Source organism: Chenopodium album, chromosome 10 (genome assembly GCF_948465745.1).
Source record: "Chenopodium album chromosome 10, dcCheAlbu1.1, whole genome shotgun sequence".
In the NCBI taxonomy this organism is placed as follows: Eukaryota; Viridiplantae; Streptophyta; class Magnoliopsida; order Caryophyllales; family Amaranthaceae; genus Chenopodium; species Chenopodium album.
The window spans coordinates 59,538,063-59,556,057 of NC_137843.1; the positions used below are offsets into that span (position 1 = coordinate 59,538,063).

The following is a 17,995-nucleotide window of genomic DNA, read 5'->3' on the forward strand; positions in this document are numbered from 1 at the left end:
AGTAATTTAGTAAATCTGGTCCAACTCTAAACTGCATCATCATTCACTAGGTTACTTTGTTGTGGAGATTGAAAAAGTCAGAGAACAAGAATCTCACCAAACCAAATTTAAGTTTTGGAGAACACAACATTGAGGAATATTCGTGTTATGTACGAATACGCAAATTATCTTTCATTTACCAAATCGCACTTTTCATACTACTCCCTCCGTACCATAATGGACTACTAAAATAAATTAGAGTACTACACCATCTCTAAATTACATTTCTATTTCTTAATTGAGTTAAAATATTGTAACTATTAATTTAAACTTAATACAGTACAAAGTTCAAAATAGAAGTGTGACATATTATTCATTTATTTGGGAACACGACCCTGGGAAGTTAGAAGACTTTGAACCAACTAACACGGTCATAATTCATCATCAACTTGCATAACTTTCCAAATTTAACCATCATATATAACCATCATATATAATCCAGAAATGTAATTGGAAATTTCCGACCAATTCCCATTGATTTTATTTTATACCAAGTGTTTCTGGAAAACAGAGTTGCTCCTGGGAGTCTTAAAGTATTCCTCGGGGTTACGGTAATAATGTCAAGATGTCTTAAGGCAAAGTCCTAATAATGTCCGAATTTCCCTCCGCTATGCCTTGCTGTCCGAGAGCTAGGCCTGCAAAAGAGAGAAGGTTAACTGCCCCGGGGGTGTGACCCGGGAAAGCCCCTCCGATGCTTAAGTCAGCGATCGTACTTTAGAGAGAGAAAGTAGAGAGAGAAAGTAGAGAGAGAATTAGAGAATTAGGAAAAAGTTACCATTGCTAATGATTGGAGAGCTATTTATAGATGTACTTTCTGGTGGCAGAAGTTGTACTTAGTTGGATTGATTAGGGGTAAATCCGTACTTGGTGCTGACTAATGATGGGCTGGATAATGGAGGGGTATTTTCGTAATTCCAGGTCAATGGGCTTAGGACAATGGACTTAGCCCAAACACCAAGTATAATCAAGTTATCTTGATAACAAGAATGGATAGAAAAATGCCAAAAAAAAATAAATTTGAAATTGATCACTGTAATTCAATCAAATTGTTTTGTTTTGAGAATTAACCGAATTAATAAAAGGGGTAAATTAGAATTCCTGACCTGCTGCTGCTATGCATGAACAAATTAACTTCCGTACATCAGAATTGGCAAAAACAGCAACTTTACTGGCCAAAATTGGATCTTCAAAATAGCGGTGCAGAACGAAAAACATAAGGATGCCCTTTGAAGCACTAATACCAATAATTGTTACTCACTATCTGTACTTTTTTTTAATATGTTGCAAATTAAGTTGATCTAACACTAGATTCCACAAATTCTTATACGAGTAGGTGAGTGTTTACCTCGTTAGCGTTACATGGGTTACTTTGTCAATATTATAAAAATTATTTGGTAAATATAACAGAGTTATTCGGTCTATGTTATTAGGGCTACCTTATTATTTTAGGAGGTATCTACATTCTCCGGTTAGTTTCAAGGATCTACTTGTAATTTCTATTAATTTTATAGCTGTAGCTCAATCGTTGATGAGGAAATATCTTAACCTGCTTGCAAACAGGTGTACCTTTTTTTTTTGAGGGGAAACGTTAGTAGGATTATTATTTTATATCAAGTTCCGCTAAGTTTAGTAGACCTTGCGGCAAAACTAGAGTTAAGGCATACAAGTTCCGAACAATTACGTGTGTCCCATCTCGCAACAAGATGAGCAAGCGTATTTCCTGCTCTAAAATATATTTATGAAAAATTAATTTGTTGCTAGCTTAATTAGGTGGTTAAACTATGTTGAAAAATAAAAATAGTGGGGGTCCATGCAACCTACTCTTGGTAAAACTTGTAGCCTAAAATCATTGTACCTAGAATATATGTTATACACTTATACCTTATCATCATATATTTATATCAAGATACAAATTCTTATAGCCCATGTCGATGGTCTAATAATTTTCCAATCGTTAAGTAGAAAAATAAAACCACCTACGATACGAGTAGTTTAGATAGCTTGTATGAAACAATGAATGTGATGAGCAGGTTAGTCAAGTCTTAAGCGTGTTATTACTATTTCAATGAAAGTGGTGTGTGTGATTTTGATTCTTGCTAAACTATCTCTATCGTAATTGACTACTACTGGGGTAGAGGTGGACTAGAGTCTTCAAAGAATCATAGTACGAGTATTGCATTAATTTCCAATTCAGCCATCATATGAGTCATATCATACGACTAGAATATAATGGTACGGAGATTTGTCAAGGCTGGACTTCAATGGACCCATTTTGAAAATTTTGGCGTAACTTCTACTTGTCCCATATATTTGTCTATTACGTGGTAATGTGGTATGCTAAATAGCTTTAGTTTATACGTCCTCCATTTATAAAATATTGCGTGCCTCATATGACCCTGAGATATATTCCCTAAAATCTCAAGGCTTTTTGATACTGTGCCCCGAAACCTCCAAATTTTCTCAAAAAACGTAGATATAAGCCTTCAATTTCGGAATTTTTTTGACGTGTTTTCGCCCGCAAAATAAAAATTGCCAAATTTTTTACCATGGTCCCTAATACCCTCCGGGAGTCCAATTGGGTGGGTTGAACAATCCAATTTGCCTTTAAATGACCAATTTACCGATTTACAACTTGCACCGATTTCATTAAATCAAGCCTACCACGAACATTTATGACAACATATGATGATCATAAATGGCTCCAAACGACATTATATGACCCTGAGAAGTATCCCCTAAAATTTCAAGACTTTTCGACACCGGGCCCCGAAATCTCCTAAATTTCTTAAAAAATGTGGATATTAGTCTTCAATTTTGGAATTTTATGATTTTTTTTCGCTTGGAAATAAAAATTGCCGAAATATTTACCATGATCCCTAATATCCTTCGGGAGTCCAATTGGGATGGTGAAACTATCCAATTTCCCTTTAAACGACCAATTTACCGGATTACAACTTGCACTGATTTCATTAATTCAAGCATACTACAAACATTTATGACAACATTTAATGATCATATATGATATGTTTCAAACGACATTATATGACCCCAAGATGTATCCCCTAAAATATCAACACTTTTTCCTGTCCTCGAAACCTCCAAAAATTTTCAAAAAACGTGATATTAGCCTTAATTTTGGAATTTTTTGACTTTTTTTTTGTCTAGAATTAGAAATTGCCGAAATGTTTACCATGGTCCGTAATACATTTCGGGAGTCTAATTGGGTGGGTGCATTCCAAACGTCATTATATGACCCCGAGATGTATTCCATAAAATCTCCAGGATTTTCGACACCAGGCCCCGAAACCTCCAAAATTTCTCAAAAAGCGTTGCCTTCAATTTTGGAATTTTTTGACTTTTTTTTATCCGGAAATAAAAATTGCCAAAATGTTTACCATGATCCTTACTACCCTACGGGAGTCCAATTGGGTGTGTGGAACCGTCCAATTTGCTTTTAAATGGCCAATATACTTGTTTACAACTTGCACCGATTTACTGGTTTACGACGGCCAATTTAATTAACTTGCACCGAACCCAACTTGAACTGAAATTGACCCTAACCCGTTTTAACCCGTTAAAATCTGAATTTAACCAGACTTGTTACTAACCTTACCTGAATTTAGGCCGACCTGTTCCTAACCCAACCCGAATTTAACCCAACCTGTTACAAACCCGACCCGAAATCAACCCGACTTTTTATTGACTTGGCCCAAATTCAACCTGATTTGTTATTGACCCGACTCGGATTTTACCAGACCTATTACTTACCTGACCCAAAAATTCAACCCAATCTGTTCCTCACCCGACGCGAAATTAACACGACTTGTTATTGACCCGACCTAAATTCAACCCAAATTGTTCCTGACCCGATTTCAAATCACCTTAAATGCAATTTAAACCACCTTATTATTGTTGATCAAAGCATTTTGTCTAGGGAGACCAAGTCGGTCAAGTCCAGCAAAAGAAAGGAACATCATCCTCAAATTTAAGAGTTAAATATAGTACATATTTGTTGTATGGTCAAAGGAGATAATTATCTTACTAAATTATAGACTATAGTTCCCTATTATATTGTCATATATGTTATTGTCAAAGAAAATAATTAGCTTGATAAAAATGATAATTATCTATTTATAGTTAGTTGTACCTGAATATGACATGACTTATAAATGACTCGACCTAATTGTAACCTACAAATTATTGACTTGAACATAACCCGACTTGAATCCACCCGACTTGGAAATGGTTCAACCTGATTATAATCCGCAAATTATTGACTTGAACCGAACCCGACTTAAACGCGAGAATGACCTAACCTGATTCTAACCCGCAAATTATTGACTTGAACCAAACCCGACTCAATTGATACGTACCCAAAAATCCGTAATCAAATTGTAGGTTAGCATTGATATGACTTTTAGTCTTGCAAACTTATTTGATACAAACTCCGTGATTAAACTTTAAATTAGCATTGACATGACTGACTATTAGTCTTGAAAACTTAGTTGATACGAAAGGATAACACCTTAGAAAATGATCCACGAAACATTGATATGGATTGAGAGTTTGAGATCCAAATCCAAACCAACTACCATTCACCCAACTTGAAGAATACACCATATGCCTATATAATGTATACTACCTCGTTCTTATTACGTGCAATAAAGAAATATTTTACGTCACAAAAATAATATCCATTTGTTGCACATAGTAAGAAACGGAGGTTGTATATAATTTGAAAACCCAACCACATTGCTAGGGGCCTTTATTTGCAACCAGATTTAACCCACTATAAAATGCCCATAAACTCTAAAAAAATTAGTCAAATATGCAAAATACGGAGTACATAATAAACGAATTTAAAAATTCACACTTTTTTTTAATAATAAAAAAAGAATAGTTGATTATTTTTTCTAAATGAAATAAATTGGATATTTGTAAAATATGGTATACATCACACTTTTCAATTCAATTTAAGTCAAGTTTAGTGAAATTAAATCAGACCATCAAATTGATAACATGAAAAATTTAGATCAAGTCACACTAGCTTAGATTTTCCAACTACCACATTACTGTATAATAATCATTAATCATACTGCATTACTCTTCTTTCCAAAGTATTATTGCAACAAGTTGAAAGGTTTAATGGTCCATATTACATTATAAAGTAAAAGTAATGTATACAACAGCTGATTTTTTACAAAGGTATTATTGTATCAGCTTCTCCTTGACTCTCGAACAGTACACTTGTGCAAATTCCTGCATAAATCACCCAAAATATTATATACATTTTGCAAATTAACAAATAGAGTTATATGATTATAGCTATAAACAAGTATCATTGCATAGACTTGGTCATTAATACTTTTTTGTACAATGAAATTAAGGTTGATCCTTGACAGTAAAGGCCTTACCTTGGCTATTCAACGACGATGTATCATTACATAGACTCGGTCTCTCATGTAATCTAAGGTTCGGAAAAAGGCATGTCTCCAAGATCTTTTGATCACTAGACTTCCACAAACTCCCCAAAAACCTATAATAAAACCAAGTACCACACTTATATACAATCCTGGAAATATATCATTATTATCATTCACATCTTGTTGAGTGGCATCATCATTTCCGTTCCATGTATTATTGCTAGGTGGTTCATCTCCAGGGCATATCGCGAGTGGAGCTCCACAAAGCCCGGGGTTTCCCATGTATGTTGAGGCATCAAAGCCTTGCAGTAGAGTACCTGTTGGAATTCTTCCGGACAAGTGGTTGTATGACAAATTAAGCATTCCTAGAAAATTAAGATTAGCAAAAGTTGCTGGGATCGCGCCAGAAAGATTGTTGCTGGACAAATCAAGCAATTCTAATGCTGTCAATAGTCCTATCTTGGGAGTAATACTTCCATTCAACTTGTTACCTGACAAATCCAATGAAACAAGACCGATGAGACTAGAAATGCCTTCAGGGATACCGCCTTCAAGCATATTGTTAGACATATGAATGAACTTCACTTGTCCTAGAGAATTCCTGAAGATTTGGTCCTTTCCTTTCCACATGACAAATTCTGAATCAAAGTATGTGACTAGTACAGAAAAATCGTACTGATATAATATATCAGGCAGGAGATCTGCTGTGCTAGTCATGGCCGTTAAATTGTATATGCATCTTGGGATCTTTCCTGAGAAGTGGTTATGTGAAAGATCCAAGATTTGTAGATGTGAAAGTTGACAAAGGCTTGAAGGCAGAACCCCTGAAAAGCTATTACTTCGAAGGCTGAGAATACCGAGATTTGTTAGATTGTTCCCAATCCTACGAGGTAGATAGCCAGTAAATGAGTTGTATGCAACATCTAGGAGAACCAAAGATGTGCAATTCTGTAAGGACATGGGCAGTTCACCCGAAAAGAAGTTGTTTCGCAAGTGCAATGCTTGGAGCTTCTTCAGGGCACCTATAGATGCTGGTAACTTTCCAGTTAAGTTATTGTTTTCTAATCTCAGGATTGATAGCTTGTCGAAGTACATCCAACAATCAGGAAGCTCACCCGATAACAAGTTATTTGAGAGGTCTAGATTAGAGAGGACCATCTTATTTTTTGGACACAAAAAAGAAGATGCATCAGAAAACTTGTTATTATTCAAGGACAATGAGGAAATATTTCCAAGAAATGAAGGGATTGCACCCTCCAAGGAATTTGAGCTCAAGTCTATCTGAGGGAGTTCGCTAAGGGTGATCGACAAATTACTAGGGAGTACCCCATGAATGTTATTGTAAGACATATTTAGGTACTCTAGTTTGGATGACAACGAGCTCCAAAAAGAAGCAGGAACAATGTCTGAAATTCCGGCTATTGATATGTCAATCCATGAGATTTGGGTTTGGGTTTGTAACCATTTTGGGAAATGAGGGCCTAATTTGCAAGAGCTTAAGTATATGGTGTCTAGCTGAAATGGGGGAAGCCAATCAACACTAATGTTAACTAACAATCTAGGATTTTCTGACAAGTACAAATTTCGCAAACTCGATAAGTTTGCAAAATGGCTGTCAAAGATAGTACCTATCAAAGAGTTTGTAGAAAGGCGCAAGGTCTCAAGCATAGAAAGTTTTGCAATCCCTTGGCTAATTGTTCCGTTTAGCTGGTTGCCATCGAGATAAAGTTGCCTCAACAAAGAAAATGTTTCGATAGTGTTAGGAATTGACCCCCAAAAATGGTTGTTTTCCAAGCTAAAAAACCTCAGTGACTTGTGAGAACACACAGATAAGATTTGGATGACATCAGTAAGATCTCCTGTGAGATTGTTGTAGCTTAGCTCCAAGAATTGTAAGCTACATAACTTACCAATGGTTTTTGGAACGCGTCCATGAAAGTTATTCCAAGACAAATCGAGGTGAATGAGATGTTTTAGGCTCGAAATCATTTCAGGAATTTGACCTCCAAGTAAGTTACCAGAGACATCGAGGTATGATAAGGATTGCATATTTTTAAAACAACTTGAAATGGAACCACTCAAGTTATTAGCAGAGAGATCAAGATGTGAAAGGGAATGCATATCTCCAAAGTAATTTGGAATATGGCCTTCAAATGCATTAGAAGAGAGGTCAAGATATGAAAGCGAATGCATTTTTCGAAAACCACTTGGGATGGAACCTGGAAGTGAGTTATCACAGAGGTCAAGATGGACTAGGTGAGTACTGACTCCACTCGAGTTGAGCAACCATTGAAATATCGAAGGATCACCAAAGCTATTATAAGCAAGACTAAGGAAACGAAGGGTGGATGATGAATTTTTATATGAAAGTGAAGATGGAATTGTTGAAGGAAGATAACAACTATCCATTTTTAAGACCTCTAAGAAAGGGAGGTTTGTAACTATTTGTAACCAGTCTTGTACTTCACTAAGATCGATGTCACTTAAGTTTACGACACTCAATGAAGTAAGACGCGAGAGCCAACCTAAACTTTTGACAAGAAGTTTATTATTACTGACATCAAGAGATGTTAAGTGGGAAAGATTACCAAATTCATGAGGAATCTTCCCTGTAAAGCCGGAATTTGAGAGATTAAGGTGCTCTAAATTGGCAAGGGAACTGATAAATTTAGGGATAGGTTGGCCTAAGAAGTTGTTGAAGCTAAGATCCAAATATTTCAAATGCTTCAATTTAAGGAGGGAAGTAGTCACTCTACCTTCTAGACAATGATGGTCATTACCAGCTTCGACACCACCAAGATTGATGGCCATGACATGCCCTGTGAGGTTGTTACAAATAATGCCGCGCCATTTGCAACAACCTCCATCCTCTTCATGCCCTCCCCATGAAGAAAGTATTCCACAATGGTCCTCTTGAATTCCTCGTTTGAACTGAAGTAAGGCTTCTCTTTCCTCACGGATGCACTCGATGTTGTATTGGGTGGCATGGCTTAAAATGGCTAGGAAAAGCCACAAAATTGACAGAAAACAAAGGTGATGTTGAGATATTTTGATGGGAAGATGGATGATCATGTTGATTTTAGCTAGTTTCAGTCGGCTTGATTGGATGAAACTCAATAAGATTTTCTGTTCAGGAACAATATATATAATGTTTGATCTGTTTATTTGTAGAACACCAAAATCAATGACAAGAGACTTAGAATACTTTATGATGACTTATAGTTTGGCTAAAACAGACTAATATGTTTGGTTCTAAAAATTTGAAAAAATCAAAACCTTAAGCACATCTAGAACAGGTGTACTGGTCTTTATTTGATCGAAGTTGGTAAAATTAGAAATTGAATTATATCTAGGACACATTAAATTCGACTCACATATACTTCGATAACGTAACGATTAGCTAGCTATGATCTATACATTCGGTCTCCTATAGCTATAGTATTTATGAAACTAGCTAGTGTGAAAGGAATACCATTGCTTTTGACTTGAATATGTAATTAAGGAAATGTCTGAATCTTGAAAATTAACCAAGATGCTGTTTGTATACCTGTTCCTAGTGCTACATTGTACTTGTGTCACATAAAACAGGGGAATAAAACAGGGGAATTTTCAGATTACCAATTACCAATTACCAACAACATAAAGTCCTAATACAATTGAAACTAGCTAGGAGTCCTGCTCATTGCTATTTGACCAAGTTGACAATGAATATTTTAGTAATATCAATCTACATACATAAATTTTTTTACTAAAAATATACAATAAAAGATATGTTTACATTGACATGGGTGTTATTAGTCAAAGTGATACACGTATTTAAAAATGACGCATCCATGGGAGAGTATGTTGAAGTCTTAGACTCTTTAGTGAAATTAAAATATGTAGAAAACCTTAATTAACTATATATGTAGAAAAGTACTTCGTATCTAAGAAAAACTAAATCGGTTGACTGTTGAAGTCTTTGTTAGAATTGCCAGACTGTAAGACTTTAACTCTTGGAACGATAAACGTACTAATAAAGCAACTCGTAACTAATAGAGTAAATACTAAGGAAATATGCGTACAATATATATTCCCTTTCTTTGAAGGAATCTATACTTTTTAAGTCTTAACTAGGACTTTAATATGAGCCTTTTTATTAGTTAGAGTCCTAATTTGAAGGAATCTTGTACTCTTTAAGTCTTATATGTCATCGTAGCATTGAAGATGTAACACAAATGTAAATTTAATACTTGTACGATATTTTGGAAACAAGAAAATTCAAATTCCTACATCAAAGTAAGATATTTATGTGCTATTGAATATTTAGATCAAAATTTTAAGCTGATCTGAGTCTTTTACGAGTATTGTTTTTCTTTTATCACAATATCCATTACTATTATTCTCATTTGCGCATGCTAGAATTAGTATGAGTTAAATGGGGGCACGGGAGAAGGAGTTATGATTTATGAGTCGATCATTTGCTCTACTAATACCGTGGAAATGAGCCAGTTTATTGTTGCAAAATGATTGTTGTGATGATACTTAACATATGTACAAGTTACGTGTTACAACACATAAATGTATCGTATTTAATCTATTTTGATGCACAATATGATTCAGATTTTGAAAGTTATATGGAGTTTAAGTGCTTTTCGACGACAAGCTAAGCGTGTTAAACGATGGACATACATACATACCGTTTCAAATTAGTTATTTCTAATTGTTACTTGTTAGTGTTGGTGGATTTGATCATATATGTTTTTGTACCACTCTTAAAATATAGTCTGCATTCACTATGTTATCAAGCATTATGAGAACTCCTGGTGATATAACATGGTATGATTTTGGAGGGACGTACAAAGTATTAAAATCCTGGTGATATAACATGGTATAAGTATAAATATAACATGGTACAAGTAAAATAATGCAGTGACCAAGAAGCTTGATACCAACTAGCTTAACTTCAAGCCTTGGAAACTCTTGCTAGATTCACAGCAATAATGACATAGAATCGGTCTTTGATGCTATCAACGCATCGAAAATAGGCCTGTCTCCATGAAGTTTTGAGCACTAAGGTGCCACAAACTCCCCAAAATCCAAAGATAAAACCAAGCACCACGCTTAAGTACAAGCCTAGAGAAAAAACACCTTCTTCATCATCTTTGTCTTGTCGAGTGAGCTCTATATCTTCTCCATCACGCGACTTGTTAAATGCTTCATCTCCCGGACAAGTCTTTGGAAGAGGCTCTCCACAAAGTCCAGGGTTCCCCATATAGTATGAAGCATCAAAACCTCGCAATTGAGTTCCTAGTGGAATTCTCCCGGATAAGTTGTTATTTGACAAATCCAAGATGCCAAGGTAGCTCAAATTTACAAAGCTCATTGGAATCTCTCCACAAAAACGATTGTTTGACAAATCGAGGAATTCTAGAGACGTTAGCTGGCCAATATTCGACGTGATGGTTCCACTGAATTTGTTTCTCGACAAGTCTAAGGAGACTAAACCGCCAAGATATGATATCTCACTAGGAATTTCTCCTTGAAGATTATTGTTGGAAACATCAAATGATTTAACAAGTCCCAATAAATTTCCAAATTTCTGTTGTACTCTTTTCCACTTGACCCATGCAGCATAATGAGGATACTTAGTAAAACTTTTATGTGAAGAAATAATGGTAGAATTTGGCAAAAAAATTGTTTTGTTACTCATTCCTGTTAAATTATAGATGGACTTTGGGATTGTTCCTGTGAGCCTATTTCCGGAGAGATCCAAAATTTGTAGGCTTGATAATGTAAAAAGGGTTGATGGTATTTTTCCGACTAATCTGTTTTTCCTTAAGTTTAAATCAACGAGACTTCGAAGATTTCCTATTTCCGGGGGTATGATCCCGGAAAATTGGTTATCTCCTATGTCAAGAATGACTAAAGAAGAGCAGTTCCATAATGAAATGGGTAGGACTCCTGAAAAAGTATTATCACACAATCGAAACGACTGAAGTTGTTTAATGGCCCCTATAGATTGTGGTAACTTTCCTGAAAATTGGTTGCTTTCCAAGTTTAGATATGACAGTTCATCCATATTCTCCCAACAATCATCTGGAAGTTCTCCTGACGACAAGTTGTTAGACAAGTCTAAGTCAAGAAGAACGATTTTTGATTTTGGGCACAACAAAGGAATTGGATTTGAAAACTTGTTGTTATTGAGCTTCAAAGATGAAACATTTCCTAGGAATGAAGGTATTGTGCCCTCGAAAGAGTTGAAACTCAAATCTACTTCGAGTGGACGCCAATGATCAAATATAGGTTGTGATAGATTTGGAAGCTTTCCTGTAATATTATTATTAGACATGTTTAAGAAAGATAAGTTAAGGGTTAATAAGTTCCAAAAAGAAGTTGGAATTGGCTCTGAAATTCTAGCTTCAGATATATCGAGGTATGAAAAACTCGTTTGGGTTAGAATCCACTTAGGGAAGTGTGGTCCTAAAGCCAAAGATCGGAGTTTTAAAGTATCTAATTGAAATGGAGGGATCCAATCGACACTAAAGTTAAGTGTTAATTTCGAGTTATTGGACAAATCTAAATCCTCCAATCTAGAAAAGTTTTGAAAATGGTCATTAGAAAGGGTACCTTCAAAGGAATTTGATGAAATGAACAATGTTTCGAGCTTTGAGAGATGTCGTAACTGACTAGGTATTCCTCCACCGAAGCCAGCATGAGATAGATCTAGGTACCGCAATTTACCAAGGGAACCAATTGAGTTGGGGATTGGTTCCCCTAGGAAATTGTTGTAGCTTAGGTCTAAGTAACTCAAATGCTTAAGCTCGGTTAGGGTAGGAGTAAGTTTACCTTCGAGACAAGGGTAAGGACTAGATGCATCGAACCCATGAAGATCGATCTTGATGATGACACTGCTGTTTATGTAGCTGGTGCAGTGGACATCTTTCCATTTACAACAATCTTTATTATCCTCTTGGTTCCCCCAAGACGCGAGCAAGCCACACCGATCAACTACAATGTTGTTTTTCAGCTCCAGGAGAACTTTTCTTTCTTGTTGTGTACACCTAACATCTTCCGCAGTAGTGTTGTAGCAAGAGAGTATAAAGAGGATGTAACAGATAATAACAAGGTATGTCATTATGCAGGTAACTAGGCCCTCTTTTAGAAGGTGAATTTAATTTGAAAGGAGACTAATTAGCTTATTACAAGTATCCCACTTATTTATCTAGACTATTTATATGTAGAATTATAATGAACAACAAACCTTTATATACGTTCAAGCATCTAATTGTTTGACAAGTCTCCGATTAATTTTCTTTGATTGGATACACTGCATTTTTAAAACAAACGTTTACTAGTCTTGATACTCGTTATTAGTCACTCATAGTGGTTGGATAGTACTATAGCACGGAGTACTATCGAAGTAAGAATTGCAATATGCACCTTCCCATCGACGGCACTCTCTCCGTGACGAGATCGAGCAGCCCACATCGATCAACTTGAATGTCATGTTTGAACAATTGAAGTAGAGCAAGGTTTTTCTTTTGTACGTTGCAGAAACATTGGATGAACTCATGACTACTGCTAAAATATTTTTTTGGCAGATTTTTACTAATTAATGCTCCCACCAGCAAGGCATTTGCTACAAGATACGGATTGAAGAAAAAAAATACTAGTAGCAAGCAAAGAGAAATTGAGGGCATGCATGTAGAATTCATGGATGGAAAAAAAATGGATGAAAATAAATAAATTGAAGCTGCTAAAATAATAATTGTCGAAATGATTACCATGGTCCCTAATATCCTCCGGGATTCCAATTGGGTGGGTGGAACCATCCAATTTGCCTTTAAACAACTAATTTACCGATTTACAACTTAAACTGATTTCATTAACTCAAGCCTACCACCAACATTTATGATAACGAATAAAGATCATATATTGTTCCAAACGGCATTATATGACCCCGAGATGTATCTCCTAGAATTTCAAGACTTTTCGTCACCGGGACCCGAAACCTCCAAAATTTCTCAAAAAGTGGATATTTACCTTCAATTTTGGAATTTTTTGACTTTTTTCCGTCTGGAAATAAAAATTAACGAAAGGTTTACCAAGGTCCCTTATACCCTCTTGGAGTCCAACTGGGTGGGTGGAACCATCCAATTTGCCTTTAAACGGCCAATTTATTGAATTACAACTTGCACCGATTGATTTCATTAATATATTCAAGCCTACCACGAACATTTTTGACAACATACATATATGGTTCCAAACGGCATTACATGACCCCGAGATATATCCCCTAAAATCTAAAGTCTTTTCAAGACCGAGTCCTGAAACCTCAAAAATTTGTCAAAACGCGTAGATATTAGCCTTTAATTTTGGAATTTTTTGTCTTTTATTCCCCTTAATAAAAATTGCCGAAATTTTTACCATGTTCCCTAATACCCTTTGGGAGTCCAATTGGGTGGGTGGAATCATCCAATTTGTCTTTAAACGACCAATTTACCGGTTTACAACTTGCACCACCAATTTCATTCACTAGAGTCTACCACGAACATTTATGACAACATATAATGATCATTTGTGGTTCCAAACATCATTATATGACACTGAAATGTATCTCGAAAATCTTATTTCTTTCTGACACTAGTACCCGAAACCTTCAAAGTTTCTAAAACAACATGGATATTAGCCTTCAATTTCAGAATTAAAAATTGCCGAAATGTTTACCATGGTCCCTAATACCCCCTGGGAGTCCAATTGGGTGGGTGGAACCATCCAATATTCCTTTAAACGACCAGTTTACCGTTTTACAACTTGCACCGATTTCATTAACTCAAACCTACAACGAACATTTATGACAACAAATAATGATCATATATGGGTCCAAACTACATTATAGAACCACGAGATATATTCCCTAGAATTTCTAGACTTTTATACACCGGCCCTGAAAACTCCAAAATTTCTGAAAAAGCGTGGATATTAGCCTTCAATTTTTGAATTTTTTGACTTTTTTGGCTCGTAAATAAAAATTGCCGAAATGTTTACCATAGTCCCTAATACCCTCCGAGAGTCCAATTGGGTAGTAGGAACAAGTCAATTTGCCTTTAAACGACCAATTTACCGATTTACAACTTGCACCGATTTCATTAATTCAAGAATACCACGAACATTTATGACAACATATAATGATTATATATGGTTCTAAACGACATTATATGACCCCGAGATGTGTCCTCTAAAATCTCGAGTCTTTACGTCAACGGGTCTCTAAACCTCCAAAATTTCTCAAAAAACGTGGATATTAGCCTTCAATTTTGGAATTTTTTGATTTTTTACGCTCAGAAATAAAAATTGGCGAAACGTTTACCATGGTCCTTAATACTTTCCGACAGTCCAATTGGGTGGGTGGAATTATCCAATTTGTCTTTAAACGACCAATTTACCGGTATAAAAGTTGCACCAATTTCATTAACTCAACCCTACCACCAACATATATGACAACGAATAATGATCATATATTGTTCCAAACGGCATTATATGACCCTGAGATATATCCCCTAGAATTTCAAGACTTTTCAACACCAAGCCCCGAAACCTCCAAAATTTCTCAAAAGTGTGGATATTAGCCTTCAATTTTGGAATTTTTTGACTTTTTTCCGCCCGAAAATAAAAATTGCCGAATTACTTACCATGGTCCCTAATACCCACCAGGAGTCCAATTGGGTGGATGGAATTATCCAATTTGCCTTTAAATGGCCAATTTACCGGTATACAACTTGCATCGATTTTATTAACTCAAGCCTACCATGAACATTTATGACAACATAATGATTATATATGATTCCAAAACGGCATTATATGACCCCGAGATGTATTTCTTAAATATTCAAGGCTTTTCGACATCGTCTCTCGTAATCTCCAAAATTTCTCAAAAAGCGTGGATATTAGCCTTCAATTTTGGACTATTTCGACTTTTTTCACCCGAAAGTACATGTTGCCGAAATGTTTACCATGGTCACTAATACCTTCCAGGAGTCTAATTGGGTGGGTGGAACAATCCAATTTACCTTTAAAAGGCCAATTTACTGATTTACAACTTGCACTGATTTCATTAACTCAAGCCTACCACGATTATTTATGACCACATATTGTAATACCCCGAATTTTAGAAAATATTTTGGAAAGTTCCTAATGTATTTAACTTGGAGCCAAAATGAGTTTTAAATTTTGGCGCCAAATATAAGTATTTAATCATTTAAATAACTAATTATTTCCGGATTTATAAATTAATAATATAGGTTTAATTATCTTTTAAAGGTCGGTCCATATTTTATACTAACTATTTCAAGAGAAATATCTAATGTACATTAAGTATTAACTAATTTTGATATTATCTAAAATATTTATTTAATTATATTATTATGATTTTCGATTTTATTAAAAAAAAAAAAAAAAAAAAAAAAAAAAAGGATTTGGCCGTGAGAATTGAAGGTAGTATTATCTTCAACTAACTTTATATGATAAAATCTCCTAATCTTCTTACTTCCTTATTTCCCTAAACATTTAACACTTATCTTATTTTTTTCTCTAATATCTTTCATTAGTTTCTTTTCCACATAAATTAACCTAGACTAAATTTCACTCATATTCATTTAACAAACTTACATTTATCATGTTCCCATGTTAATCTCAACCCTCCTTTAACTCTATCTTACTACCCCTTAAACACTATAAATAGACCCCCAACCCTTCACAAGTCCTCACACCAAAAATCAGAAAATTCTTTACTCTACTCTCAATTTCAAGCCCTCCTCTATCCCTTTCTTGTTTGCTCAATTAAACACTACAACCGCACCACCATTTTTGCCGACCAAACATTACCTTTTTCCGCCACCTTTTGTTGCCTCTAAACCATCCTGCTGCCGTGACTTGCTTTGCTAGAAGGTGGACTTAGCATTTTCTTTCTTTCGCCTTTTTTTTTTACAGCAAGAATTCTAGTACTATAATGATGACTCTTTACTCCCTTACACCATCATCATCATGAGTATTATCATTATTTTCAATATTATTAATTTAAGATACTAATGATACCAACGTTACACTTCCATACTAATGTTATTATTCTTAGTAATAACATAAGCTATTTTTCAATTTGATAAAGTTAATATTTCGGTAGTTTATGCACAAATAGAGTATTATTTATAGTTTTGTGTTAGTTTTGTTAACCTTATATTAATTAAGGTTATTTTAATTGTGTAGGAGGAGTCCCTCGATCGTGGTCAAGTTTAGTGATCGTACCTTAATTATTCTCGTGATCAAGGTACGTATAGGTGGCTAGGTTCTTGATACAATGCGTGTTTTGGGTAAATGATTGTTTGAATGATTGTTTGAATAAACGTATGAATTTTTAAGTTAACGATTTTCATAATAAGTTGAAATATAAAATTTTACGGTTTTTTTAACCTTTAAAAGTGTTGATCGATTTAATAAAAGTTGTTGATTTATAAATTACTTGATTCAATTAATTTGCAGCTCATTATGGGCCTGAGTATTTGGTATTTTAATTGTCCCTCTACCCGGGACTGGTTAAGTAAGACCATGAGCTTTGTATGATCTGGTCTTTCCTCGAGTATAGTATAACTTGCTTGGGGGGTGTGCACACTTAGGTGAGGAAAATTGGTTTAGAAATATATCAAAAAACTGAGAAGTTTATAAATTGGAAATCTATTGGTTTGGAAAGCTTTTATTGATGAATATTACTACCCATGGAAGGTTTAATTATTTTTGAAAAGTTTAATTTTGGAAACTGACTTGTGACAGGTTTAAATTTAAATGGTTATTTCGAAAGCATGTTTGTCTAATAAATGTATTTACATGCCTTGCACTTATTCGTACTTAGCATTTTTGCTAATCTGTTTTCCTTTTGTTTTGGTTCGCCCTGTTTACCATTTTGGTAAGCAGTCTTGATTTCAGGTGTGAAGTTGTTCGTGCGCATACTAGAGTCGGGATTGGGATCACATATTTAGGAATTAATTTTATTTATATATGGACAAGTTTTTATTAGTTTACTTTGAAACAGTTATTATGGTTATTCCTATTATTAATAAAAGTTAGTTATTTTTCCGCTGCAATTTGAGTAATTAATTAAGCCTTACGTTTTCACGTGGCGGTAATACGCCCAAGTCTATCTCTACGGTATTTGTATACGTATAAATATAGTATTTACGTAGAGGGAGATTTAGGGGTGTTATACATATAATGATCATATATGATTCCAAACGTCATTATATGACCCCGAGATGTATTCCCTGAAATATCAAGGCTTTTTGACATCGTGACCCGAAAGCTCCGAAATTTCTCAGAAAGAATGGATATAAGCCTTCAATTTTTGAATTTTTTGACTTTTTTTGGCCCTCATAAAAAAATTGCCGAAATTTTTACCATGGTTCCTAATACCCTCCGGAAGTCTAATTGAGTGGGTTGAAATATCCAATTTGCCTTTAAATGACCAATTTACCGGTTTACAATTTGCACCGATTTCATTAACT

The 17,995-nt window shown here is 35.0% G+C and overlaps 2 protein-coding genes across 2 annotated transcripts; both read right to left on the reverse strand.

Annotated features, from left to right (window-relative positions):
• Positions 1-5,109: 5,109 nt before the first annotated feature.
• On the reverse strand, positions 5,110-8,534 carry LOC145565594 (receptor-like protein EIX2). The gene is made up of 2 exons (XM_081625545.1): positions 5,454-8,534; positions 5,110-5,298 (listed from the first exon to the last, which is right to left on the reverse strand). Exon 1 carries the CDS (start codon positions 8,532-8,534, stop codon positions 5,463-5,465), a length of 3,072 nt encoding a protein of 1,023 aa, XP_081481671.1. The 3' UTR covers positions 5,110-5,298; positions 5,454-5,462.
• A 1,873-nt stretch (positions 8,535-10,407) lies between these two features.
• Positions 10,408-12,579, reverse strand: LOC145565595 (receptor-like protein EIX2). Its single transcript, XM_081625546.1, has one exon. It carries the CDS (start codon positions 12,577-12,579, stop codon positions 10,408-10,410), a length of 2,172 nt encoding a protein of 723 aa, XP_081481672.1.
• Between the last annotated feature and the right edge of the window lie 5,416 nt (positions 12,580-17,995).

Excerpts from the sequence above, each read along its gene's own strand:
- LOC145565595 (XM_081625546.1), bottom strand. The coding sequence starts at position 12,579 with ATGACATACCTTGTTATTATCTGTTACATCCTCTTTATACTCTCTTGC.
- LOC145565594 (XM_081625545.1), bottom strand. The coding sequence starts at position 8,534 with ATGATCATCCATCTTCCCATCAAAATATCTCAACATCACCTTTGTTTT.